A 13,082-nucleotide genomic window follows, 5' to 3' on the forward strand; every position below is an offset into this window, starting at 1 on the left:
TCTAGAGCCCACAGTTGTGCTTCACAGAGGGGGCGAGGCAGAAAGTGCAATGCCTGCTTAGCCACTCAGTCATGTCCGACTCTTTGTGAGTCTTTGAACTGTAGCCCACCAGGCTCCTCTGTCTGTGGGATTTTTCAGGCAAGAATATTGGAGCGGGTTGCTATTTCCTCCTCCAGGGGATATTCCCGATCCAGGGATCGAACCCACATCTCCTGTGTCTCCTACATTACAGGCAGATTCTTTACCTGCTGAGCCATTGGGGGAGCCCCCCAAAGTGCAGTACTTCCTCAGAACCCAGGTCGTGACAAGAAGCTGTCTCGTGACAGCCTGCCTGGAAGGGAGGAAGTGAGAAACATCCTTGTAAATCCCCCCAAGTTCTCCTGTTCCAGGGGGACCACAGGGCATCCTGCCAGTGCTTAGGTCACCTGCAATTTAAGCCTGGCATAAGTGGAGATATGCCAGGTCACTATGGTTCCATGGCCACTTCCTCCACAGAGGGTCCCAGTAGTGATTCAGGACACTGCCTGGGTCATCAAAACATGGACTCAAAGAAGAATATGCCAGGAGCCCAGTTACCAGAATCAGACAGAAACTTTATCTTAGAAGGAGGCAGAAGACCGTTTCTGGACCTAGGTCCGAAGCCTGGAGACAGCAGAGTAGAATTAACCTCCCACCCACCCATACCATCACCACCGCAATGAGTTTTCTGAGGGGCTAAAATAGAGCCTCTTAATTTTCCTGTGTTCAGAGTAGGGTGGCTCCTAGGGCTGAGATGTGGCTGAGTCAGGGGTGAGGGAGTTGGGGAATGGGTAGGGAGCCAGAGACTCCAGCTGTGGTAAATTGCAAATCATGGGCAAGAAGCCTGGCAGGTTGACTGGTTGACTGTATGCTTCCACATCCAAGGCTGATGACGAAGTCACACTCCTGGGTCTCCTCGTGCTCATCATTGAACTTTGTTCCTCTGTGTCCTCCTCTAGGCCAGTGTTTCCACAGAGCGGCTAGAGAAGTACCTGGGAGGGGATGACTTGGACACATCTGCCATTCGACATGATTGCAATTCTGGTAAATGAATTTGGAAGTTGCTTCCCATATATATTCACAGTGCTGGCAACCAGGACTTTGATATACAAGGGCAGAGCAGCAGAAAACTGAAGGAAAGGGAAAGCCAAGGGACTTATCTTGCATCTATATTTGCACTGATATTACTTAAATTTTGCGTTCATTTAGAACAGATTTCTTAGTCAGCTAGATTGCCAAGCAAAGTTGGGCCAGCTCTTTTGAGAATAAGTGGGGAATCCTGCAAAAGATCTTGAAAACGGAAGTCATGATGGAGCCAAGTATGTGGAATTGGGAAGGGAGGCTGCAGTGAAAGAACACACAGGTTCCAAAGGTTTAAGGATTGAGGGGCATTTGTAGCCAGAACAAGCCGTGGTTCTGGAATCCAGGGCAGGGGTGGCTGGGTTTATATATGGAAGTGGAATTTATACAAGAGACTAGGCAACAGAGGGCTTGGGAATGTACCCAGAGTGTCTGTAGATCAAGAATCTGAGCTACCAACTGGCTTGGGACTCCTAAGTATATAAAGGACTTCGTATGCAGGCGACGCTTGGTCTCACCCCTGGGGCTTTCATTTGCCTCTTGGCAGCTCAGGATTTAGCACCAGACAAAGGCAGGCTCTTCTGGAGGAAGGAACAAGGAACACATGAAGGCTGAGAAAAGACAGACAGACATGCGGGGACCTACATCTGACTTAAAGACAGGAATTTTTCTCAACAGATAAAGCTGTGCAGTTTTCTGAGGCGTCATTTACCTGGGACCATGATTTGGGTGTCACAATCCAAGAGTGAGTTGCCGCCTTTTCTTCTTGCTGTATTTTAAGATTCTCCTTGCTGGTCTTGTTATAGGGAAATTCCATATAATATAACACATGGGGAGACAAGCTGTGCACATGTTCAGTTAGATACTAGCGCAGGTTAAGCCCCTGGAGGGATGAACTGACTGCAGTCGCTGTGACTGCACCTGCCCCCCTCCTCCCCCCGCCCACCGCAGCTCTCCTCCTGGGGGACAGTACAGCTGAGAACCTGTGAAGACATGTGTTCTCCAGATTGTGGACGGAGGTAGTGCAGGCTGGCAGGTAGCCTAGGTCTCTGGATGTGCCAGAGGATACTCAGGAGAACCTGAACTCAATTTAAGTTCATTTATTCACTGAAGAATAGTTATCATGAAGGACCTGCCTTCTTTGCCCAGAGGGGATGATGTGAGCTGCTTCTATAATCAACTTCAGATCTGGAATTTTTCATCTACATAACCCCTTCTCACATTCTGCCCTGTAGGTCACCCCCTGCCTTAAGCCAACACTTTTTTGCCACACTGCTGCATGTAATGTGTTCTATAAACACTACGTGTGTGAGCACGCCAGCTCCATCATGAGCTCAGCACCACAGAGCACGCCAGGAGCCTGAGCAGCCAGGCTTTTTCACAACTGAGTACACCTAGTAGTCTTCCTGCCACTTTCCACACTCTCTCTTGTTTCTCCATCCTCTAACATGGACCCTGGAGCTTGCCTCAGCGTATGTCAGTTAGGCCAGAAGCCCTGAGCCCTCCTAACCTGAAAGCCTCAACTTTACAGAAGGAGAGTGGACGTAACTCCCACTTTGCTAGTAGTATAAGTCTAGAAGGAGCCTAGCTGGATGGGCAGGTTCAGAAAGCCTGAGAATAAGTTCCTAATGTTCTAGGAACTCAAATATTAGGCCTAGAACAGAGAGGTTCCCGGAGCCTGGCCCAGTGTGGGCCCCTACCCAGCCATGCTCAGCCAAATCTCCAGGGAAGGGGGCAGGACATCTGTGCTCTCAGTGAGCATTTTATTGAATTGCTCTTCTCATTGAATAGTCGAGTTTGGGATGCATTACTCTGTCCCAGCCCCATTAGTTTAGAAATTGAGAGTCCAGGAGAAGTGAGACTAAGATCACACAGCTCAGCTGTGGCAGAGTTGGGATTTCAACAAATAGGGTCCTGTTCAATGGTGCCACATAGTTCTGAAATTATTTTTCCATTGGAAACTGGCTTTTTGCACAAACAACTTAAAATTAAGCCTTACTCTCTAAAGTCTTCGAGGAAAAAAAAAAAACATTAGAGGACTACTTTGAAACTTTGTATATCCAAGATATATTTTCCAATCTTGAAGGAAAATCTCCTTTGGCATCTGAGAAGTCCTTTGGGCATCTGAGAAGTGGCATGAATGTCTACCCTCCACTTCCTTCAAGTACACTTCTCTCTTTCAGTGTGAACTTGGACATTATGCCAGGCCAGCTGGTGGCTGTGGTGGGCACTGTGGGCTCTGGGAAATCTTCCTTGATGTCAGCCATGCTGGGAGAAATGGAAAATGTCCACGGGCACATTACGGTCAAGGTGAGAAGGAATGCCAAGGAGAAGACTTCTGACGCTCAGATGTGGGAAACACTAAGAGTGCTGCCTTCTCATGGGGACAGACAATTAGAATCTGATAACCGCTCCTATCAGGTTGCTGTTGGTGGGGTCTTGGAGACATCTCGGAGACTTATAAACTATAGATTCTTTGCCCTACTCCACATATATAATCATATTCTGGAGTAGATTCTAAAAACCTGCATTTTTAATGAGCTCCCCAGGTGATTCTCATGTGCATGCTGAAGTTTGAAAACTGTTGAAAGATGTCTTCTTTCAAAGTATAGGTAATTCTACTATAATCCATGTTTCTGAAAACCTCCTAATCTACAAAATTATACAATAAAAATAAGAAAACTTGGGGGAAAGAGCTGGAACAGATCATTAAAAACATATGTAGCCAGGCTACCAACAAAAACAATAAGAGCAATAACAATAAAAACAGTAGCATTGTAAAATCTCCACTGACTGTTGTACGCAGCTTCACAATTAGTTCTGGGCCTCGCACCTCTTCCTTTGAGAGCTGGGTGTTGGAGGGCACTTTAACAGAGAGGAAATGTTTTCATGGCATCTCCATCAGCACTCTTAGCTTTACCAGAGAGCTAAATTTGGGGAAAATCATAGGTACTTGGAATCATTTCACCAGCCACTATTTGCACCCAAAAGAGGCATGTCTGTAGATTTTTAGCTTTTCTTCTTAAGATCTTCATATATTGCTAAGCCTTTCTTCTTCATTATAAGAAAATATGCCCCTGATTACTTAACATTGGCATGCCTGGAAAATTTTTAAGAGCCAATACTTCTTCCACGTTGTACTGACATTTATTCCCTGATTTACTGATCATTAATGAGATAGTTTTCATACAGTTCATGAATGCTACAGGAGACCAGTGGAGAAATAACTCCAGAAAGAATGAAGGGAACAAGCCAAAGCAAAAACAATAGCCAGTTGTGGATGTGACTGGTGATAGAAGCAAGGTCCGATGCTGTAAACAGCAATATTACATAGGAACCTGGAATGTTAGGTCCATGAATCAAGACAAATTGGAAGTGGTCAAACAGATGGCAAGAGTGAATGTCGACATTCTAGGAATCGGTGAACTAAAATGAACTGGAATGGGTGAATTTAACTCAGATGACCATTATATCTACTACTGTGGACAGGAATCCCTTAGAAGAAATGGAGTCAGCCATCATGGTCAACAAAAGAATCCGAAATGCAGTACTTGGATGCAATCTCAAAAACAACAGAACGATCTCTGTTCGTTTCCAAGGCAAACCATTCAATATCACAGTAATCCAAGTCACTGCAGATGGTGACTGCGGCCATGAAATTAAAAGACGCTTACTCCTTGGAAGGAAAGTTATGACCAACCTAGATAGCATATTCAAAAGCAGAGACATTACTTTGCCAACAAAGGTTCGTCTAGTCAAGGCTATGGTTTTTCCTGTGGTTATGTATGGATGTGAGAGTTGGACTGTGAAGAAAGCTGAGTGCCGAAGAATTGATGCTTTTGAACTGTGGTGTTGGAGAAGACTCGTGAGAGTCCGTTGGACTGCAAGAAGATCCAACCAGTCCATTCTGAAGGAGATCAGCCCTGGGATTTCTTTGGAAGGAATGATGCTAAAACTGAAACTCCAGTCCTTTGGCCACCTCATGTGAAGAGTTGACTCATTGGAAAAGACTCTGATGCTGGGAGGGATTGTGGCCAGGAGGAGAAGGGGACGACAGAGGATGAGATGGCTGGATGGCATCACTGACTCGATGGACGTGAGTCTGAGTGAACTCCAGGAGTTGGTGATGGACAGGGAGGCCTGGTATGCTGCGATTCATGGGGTCGCAAAGAGTTGGACACGACTGAGCAACTGATCTGATCTGATCTGATCTGATGCCGCAAACAGTAATGCTGAAGAAGCTGAAGTTGAACGGTTCTGTGAAGACCTACAAGAGCTTTTAGAACTAACACCCAAAAAAGATGTCATTTTCATTATAGGGGACTGGAATGCAAAGTAGGAAGTCAAGAAACACCTGGAGTAACAGGCAAATTTGGCCTTGGAGTATGGAATGAAGCAGGGCAAAGGCTAATAGAGTTTTGCCAAGAGAACACACTGGTCATAGCAAACACCCTCTTCCAACAACACAAGAGAAGACTCTACATTACCAGATGGTCAACACTGAAATCAGATTGATTATATTCTTTGCAGCCAAAGATGGAGAAGCTCTATATAGTCAGCAAAAACAAGACTGGGAGCTGACTGTGGCTCAGATCATGAACTCCTTATTGCCAAATTCAGACTTAAATTGAACAAAGTAGGGAAAACCACTAGACCATTCAGGTATGACCTAAATCAAATCCCTTATGATTATTCAGTGGAAGTGAGAAATAGATTTAAGGGGCTAGATCTGATAGCGTGCCTGATGAACTATGGACGGAGGTTCATTGTACAGGAAACAGGGATCAAGACCATCCCCATGGAAAAGAAATGCAAAAAAGAAAAATGGCTGTCTGGGGAGGCCTTACAAATACCTGTGAAAAGAGAAGCGAAAAACAAAGGTGAAAAGGAAAGATATACTCATTTGAATGCAGAGTTCCAAAGAATAGCAAGGAGAGATAAGAAAGCCTTCCTCAGCAATCAATGCAAAGAAATAGAGGAAAACAACAGAATGGGAAAGACTAGAGATCTCTTCAAGAAAATTAGAGATACCAAGGGAACATTTCATGCAAAGATCGGCTTGATAAAGGACAGAAATGGTATGGACTTAACAGAAGCAAAAGATATTAAGAAGAGATGTCAAGAATACACAGAAGATAATCACAATGGTGTGATCACTCACCTAGAGCCAGACATCCGGGAATGTGAAGTCAAGTGGGGCCTTAGAAAGCATCTCTACGAACAAAGCTAGTGGAAGTGATGGAATTCCAGTTGAGCTATTCCAAATTCTGAAGGATCATGCTGTGAAAGTGCTGCCAGCAATTTTGGAAAACTCAGCAGTGGCCACAGGACTGGAAAAGGTCAGTTTTCATTCCAATCCCAAAGAAAGGCAATGCCAAGGAATGCTCAAACTACCGCATAATTGTACTCATCTCACATGCTAGTAAAGTAATGCTCAAAATTCTCCAAGCCAGGCTTCAGCAACACATGAACCATGAACTTCCAGATGTTCAAGCTGGTTTTAGGAAAGGCAGAGGAACCAGAGATCAAATTGCCAACATCCACTAGATCATGGAAAAAGCAAGAGAGTTCCAGAAAAACATCTATTTCTGCTTTATTGACTATGCCAAAGCCTTTGACTGTGTGGGTCACAATATACTTTGGAAAATTCTGAAAGAGATGGGAATACCAGACCAGCTGACCTGCCTCATGAGAAACCTGTATGCAGGTCAGGAAGCAACAGTTAGAACTGGACATGGAACAACAGACTGGTTCCAAATAGGAAAAGGAGTTCGTCAAGGCCATATATTGTCACCCTGCTTATTTAACTTATATGAAGAGTACATCATGAGAAATGCTGAGCTGGAAGAAGCACAAGCCGGAATCAAGATTGCCAGGAGAAATATCAATAACCTCAGATATGCACATGATACCACTCTTATGGCATAAAGTGAAGAGGAGCTAAAAGCCTCTTGATGAAAGTGAAAGAGGAGAGAGAAAAAGTTGGCTTAAAGCTCAACATTCAGAAAACTAAGATCATGGCATCTGTTCCCATCACTTCATGGGAAATAGATGGGGAAACCATGGAAACAGTGTCAGCCTTAATTTTCTGGGGCTCAAAATCACTGCAGATGGTGATTGCAGCCATGAAATTAAAAGATGCTTACTCCTTGGAAGAAAAGTTATGACCAACCTAGATAGCATATTGAAAAGCAGAGACATTACTGTGCCAACAAAGGTCCGTCTAGTCAAGGCTATGGTTTTTCCAGTGGTCATGTATGGATGTGAGAGTTGGACTGTGAAGAAAGCTGAACGCCAAAAAAATTGATGCTTTTGAACTGTGGTGCTGGAGAAGACTCTTGTGAGTCCCTTGGACTGTGAGGAGATCCAACCAGTCCATTCTGAAGGAGATCAGCCCTGGGATTTCTTTGGAAGGAATAATGCTAAAACTGAAACTCCAGTACTTTGGCCACCTCATGCAGAGTTGACTCATTAGAAAAGACCCTGATGCTGGGAGGGATTGGGGGCAGGAGGAGAAGGGGACGACAGAGGATGAGATGGCTGGGTGGCATCCTGACTCGATGGACGTGGGTCTCAGTGAACTCCAGGAGTTGGTGATGGACAGGGAGCCCTGGTGTGCTGCAATTAATGGGGTCGCAGAGTTGGACACGACTGAGCGACTGAACTGAACTGAATTAAATGAGATAGTTTACATTAAATAAACATGCAGCATAGCAGATCAGACTCTACAGATTTACCTCTGTCTCCTAACTCCTTTCAGGGCATTTTTCCCCTGCTAATTCATATCCAGGTTTGTCCTCAAACCCGAGGGCATTTACCCTCTATCTTTCTTTTGACATGATCATATTCATGCATCAGCCTGGTGCCCAAATTTCCATCTCTGAGTTCTTACTTTCTAAGATGTCATCTATCTGGTTTCCCCTGTCAGTGCTGGCCCTCTGTTGGTCCTAGTAAACTCACCAGGGTCTAAAACCCTGTTCTAGAAGCGGCATGTGCGTTCATCCTTTAGCTTTCAGATCATGGCTAGAGAGTGATAGTCCAAAAAGGAGACTTTAAATGATGCATGGGGCATTGAATTTGTCTCCCTAGTTGGTGCAATAAATACATGTACCTTTATAAAGATCAGTTGTCCAGTCAGCCTGACATTTTTCCAAAGTTACGTTCCATTTGTTCCTTCCACCTCCACCACCATCTCCTTCAACCCTGCATTTCCAGAGGTACAGAGCAGTCATGTGGTCTAATCCTTCCCATCCAGGGCTCTGTAGCCTATGTCCCGCAGCAGTCCTGGATCCAGAATGGCACCATAAAAGAAAACATCCTTTTTGGATCAGAGTTTGATGAAAAGAAATACCAGCAAGTTCTGGAGGCCTGTGCCCTCCTCCCTGACTTGGAAGTGCTGCCTGGAGGAGACATGGCTGAGATTGGAGAGAAGGTACTTGGGACACCAGGGGATCCTGAAGGGTGAAGGAAAAGAGCGAGGATGGTGAAGAAGTCCATGGCAGTAAAGTAGTTGATCAATTTAGGTAGTCAAGCCTGGAACAAACATCAGAAAACTTGAGTTTGCACAATATGTTGTGCAAATATTTAAAATTTTGTACCTGAAAGCAAATATAAGAGTTGTGTAATCTAAAGGAAAGATAATGAACCTAGGACCTGGTTAACTAAACAGCGGCTAACCCGAGGTAGACCTCTGGTGGAGGGCCAGAGGCAGACAGGGGGAGCTGTCTGAACTCTAATTCTGTACACTAATGTGGGCCAGAGTAGGGTTCTAATAATCTGCAGTGAACACATAGTAAACCTAATACATTATCAAATGCCTCTCTTAAAAGTTAATTTTTAATGACCGTTTCATATTATATGAATATAGTATAATTGGTTTACAAGTCCCTGATTACTATTTATTTAGGATGTTTTTATCCTCTTTCCCCATTATTAAAAATAAATATAGCAGCCTTTTGGGGAAAGGTCTTGAGGTTGGGATGCTACAGATACAGCTCTAGAGTGATTTTGTTTTTTAATTCAGCATACATTTCTTGAGTACCTACTATGTGTCAGATACTATTTTAAGTGCTGGAGTTATATCCACAAACAAACAGAAAACCCACCCTGATATAGCTCTACATTCTCCTGAGGCAGGAAACAAAAACAACAACAAAATAAGTACTATGATATAAAAGGGTAACCTGGGCACACATTTAATTATTAGGTTTAAAGTTATTTATTTGAATCAAGGATATTTATTTGTATAAAGGAACTTGTGTTACTGAACACAAGTCTGGCTGCCCACCATGCAACAAAGCCAGCCTACTAACACTGAGTTGTGGTACAGCAAAGTAGTTTATTGCAGGGCCAAGCAAGGAGAACGGGCAGCTAACGCTTGAAAGATTGAAACTCCTCAGTGGCTTTCAGGAGAGGGTTTTTAAAGGCAACGTCTGGGGTGAGGGGTGCAGCTTGTAGACCTTCTTCTGACTGTTGGTGGTAAAGTGACAGGGTGCTATTCCAGGGCTCTTCATCACCAACCTTCTGGTTCCAGCCAGTTTCAGGTCTAAGTGCTTACGGTCAGCCAGCAGTTATCGTCCTCCAACTGCATGAGAATTTTTGTTTCTGCAGAACAATTTAGAGATATGTGGATTGTTATATATACCCCTTAAGGAGGAGCTGAGGCTCTGTTTTATAGCTAAACTATTGTTTCTTGACTGCTTTTCCTTTGTTTCCACATTCCCTCGCTTCCCTAATTAGTAACTGCTTGGAACTCAGGAAGGCCAGGGAGACTAAAGCTTTTTTTCCTACAAGTAAGAAACAGAGGACAGAGGGGCTTTTGTACCCAGGAGGTTGCCCTGCAGGGTCCTGCTTTGTTTCAATCCTCCCTTTTATGTTCCTTAACTTGAGGGGAACAGGTATGAGCCAAGAATGGGAATAAAGTTTTGGATAGAGATGTTTATCATAAATTCAGTAGAAGAACTCAGTTTTAGGGGGACTCAGTTTCAGTATTTAATAGAAATTCTTTTCTTCCTCAGGGTATAAATCTCAGTGGGGGTCAGAAGCAGCGGATCAGCCTGGCCAGAGCTACCTATCAAAATTCAGACATCTATATTCTGGATGACCCTCTGTCAGCTGTGGATGCCCATGTGGGAAAACATATTTTCAACAAGGTCTTGGGTCCCAATGGCCTATTGAAGGGCAAGGTGAGAACTTATTTAAAGTAATGAAGACATGAAGAAGGGCACACATCTCCTAGGACTGCTGGGTCCTAAAGCAGATTTCCTTATTTCCCTGCCATCCTGGGCTGCTGAGGAGATAATATCATGCTGGTCTTGCAGGAAATGGCCTGGTGAGGTCTCCCATCTAGTGGTCATAGCTTATGTGAGAACTGGGTAATCTGAGCCTTATTCTCTGGCTCCAACACTGAGCCTCTTATTAATTAAGGTTGATTAATTATGATTAAAAAGTCCTTAGAGATCTGTCATATAAGAAGAAATATATTTGGTTTTGTCACTAGTTCCTGGCATAGAACTTGTTGTTGTTCAGTTGCTAAATTGTGTCCAACTCTGCAATCCCATGGACTGCAGCACGCCAGACTTCCCTGTCCTTCACCATCTTCTGGAGCTTACTCAAACTCATGTGGACATGAGTCCACTTGTGATGGGAGACAAGTGATGGGAGGGCTGGAATTTTCAGCCCCAAACACCAGCCTCTGGAGAGAGAAAGATGGGAAAGAGGCTGGATTATAAAATTGCTTGAATAAGGAGGTTCTGAGAGCTTCTGGGTTGGTGAGAACATGAAGGTACTGGGAGAGCATAGGAATTCTGCACAAGTACTCCCTCCAGCAGCAAGTGTAGAGTGGGGGCTGGCAGCACTCATATCTTGTGTTTGGCTTGTTCCCTTCAAGATTTTTTTGAATGCTTCCACTCAGGCTGGTAGGGCGGCTGTCCCTCTGAGGCCTTTTGCCTCTCTCTCAGATCAGTGAGTCAACAGGAACTCACTTTCCCTCCTATTTTTGGTCCTGGTTTCTGTCCTTAAAGACAATTGGCTGCATTCATTCTTGAACTGAATACCCACTCTGGGCCTGGTTCACTGCAAAGACTGGGCAAGCAGATGAAAAGTTCTCATCTCTGCTCTCAAGTGACTTATCTAACTGGCAGACATATCAAAAAGCAAGCGATAATATTATAACACAAGAATTATTTTTAATGGCAATCGATACAAACTACTATCTGGTGGGTTTCCCAGGTGGCTCAGTGGTAAAGAATCAGCCTGCAAAGCAGGAGACTCAAGTTTGATTCCTGGGTTGGGAAGATGCCCCTGGAGAAGGAAATGGCAACACACTCCAGTATTCTTGCCTGGGAAATCCGATGAACAGAAGAGCCTGGCGGGTTACAGTTCACGGGGTTGCAAAAGAGTCAGACATGACTTAGCAGCTAAACCCCAACAACATACAAACTACAGAGGAAACATTGGAGAAATACCCAGTTCTTGCCTGGGGACTCAGGAAAGGCTACCAAAAGGGTTGGCTTTGAGCTGAGACTCAAAGATGGGCATCTCCTGCATCTTTGTGATATGAGTGACCTAGTGTCTGTGGGGCTGTCTGTAGAAACCAGAGGCAGTGGGCTTGGGATATTGCTCCAGAGGCTCATCTCAATACCATGACCCCTATTTGAGCCTCATTACTCATCTGCAAGTGTTCATCTTTCTTTGAGTGGAATCCCTGTGTCAGGAGTCAGTGTGGTCCATAAATAGACAACAATACAAGGAGTGCCAAGTCCTCCACATCAGGGAGGTCCTGGGCCAAACTTCCTTGCCCTGTAATGTTTCTAACATGCTAAAATAATCTGGGCAGTTCTTGTTGGATCAGTGGTTTGCTGGTTAGTGAGAGGGCAGTTAATTTTGCATGCCTCAGTTGTATTGATAGCCCTTGATCTCAAGTGACATCCCTAAGCCTAACTCTTGGCTGCCCAGAAAGCTGGAGGGAAATGTGTGCAGGGCAAACCTCATTGTCACTACAGAAAAATAACTGAATATATTCATGATAACAGCCTCATTTTACACACCGGGTCAGATTTTAGGATGAGATGCTGGGAAGTAAAGAGGAAGTAAAATAAAGAGGTCAAGTGGTCAGGGCCACATTTGGAAGCAAAGCCCCACAGCGACTCTGTTTTTCCTTTTCAAGAGTAAGCTAAAGAAGGTGGTCACAGGATCGTCAGCACAACTTACTGTTATTTTTACAGACTCGAATCTTGGTGACACACAGCATTCACTTTCTTCCCCAAGTGGATGAGATTGTGGTTGTGGGGAATGGCACCATCATGGAAAAGGGATCCTACAGCACTCTGCTGGCCAATAAAGGATTGTTTGCTAAGAATCTGAAGACATTTGTGAAACAGACGGGTCCTGAAGATGAGGCCACAGGTATGTGAAGAGGATTGGGACAGGATAGAGCTTGGATATAGAAGGGACGGGAGTAGAAAACTACCACTATTTGCCTGCTGACCTGCTCAGCACCCAGTAAACTAGATGCGGAGGTGAATTAGCCAGAGATCCAATATCTGTTCTTTCTGTGTTTTGTGTCTCTGTAAAGAAACACAAGCATAGACATTTTTTATGTGAGCCAAAATAGGGGCCCATCCGGCTCATCTGGCCTCTGACATGCAGTCATAGGTTACTCTTTAGAAGATGGGGCTTCCCTGATAGTTTGGTTGGTAAAGAATCTGCCTTCAATGCAGGAGACCGAAGTTTGATTCCTGGGTCAGGAAGATGCCTTGGAGAAGGGATAGGCTACCCACTCCAGTATTCTTGGGCTTCCCTTGTGGCTCAGCTGGTAAAGAATCCGTCTGCAATGTGAGAGACCTGGATTCAATCCCTGGGTTGGAAAGATCCCCTGGAGAAGGGAAAGGCTACCCATTTCAGTATTCTGGCCTGGAGAATTCCATGGACTGTATAGTCCATGGGGCTGCAAAGAGTCGGACATGGCTGAGTGACTTTCAGAT

The 13,082-nt window shown here is 44.5% G+C and overlaps 1 protein-coding gene across 15 annotated transcripts in view; it reads left to right on the plus strand.

Annotated features, from left to right (window-relative positions):
- Window positions 1-13,082, plus strand: part of ABCC2 (ATP binding cassette subfamily C member 2) — a 79,609-nt gene that overhangs the window by 46,008 nt on the left and 20,519 nt on the right. For all 15 annotated transcript variants that reach the window (XM_044934901.2, XM_044934897.1, XM_044934899.1 and 12 more), the window contains 6 exons: window positions 978-1,062; window positions 1,777-1,843; window positions 3,282-3,408; window positions 8,354-8,530; window positions 10,116-10,283; window positions 12,324-12,504. In XM_044934901.2, coding sequence (XP_044790836.2) covers window positions 978-1,062; window positions 1,777-1,843; window positions 3,282-3,408; window positions 8,354-8,530; window positions 10,116-10,283; window positions 12,324-12,504 — 805 coding nt within the window. The remainder of the gene's footprint in view (window positions 1-977; window positions 1,063-1,776; window positions 1,844-3,281; window positions 3,409-8,353; window positions 8,531-10,115; window positions 10,284-12,323; window positions 12,505-13,082) is intronic.

Source organism: Bubalus bubalis, chromosome 23 (assembly GCF_019923935.1).
Source record: "Bubalus bubalis isolate 160015118507 breed Murrah chromosome 23, NDDB_SH_1, whole genome shotgun sequence".
Taxonomy (NCBI): domain Eukaryota; kingdom Metazoa; phylum Chordata; class Mammalia; order Artiodactyla; family Bovidae; genus Bubalus; species Bubalus bubalis.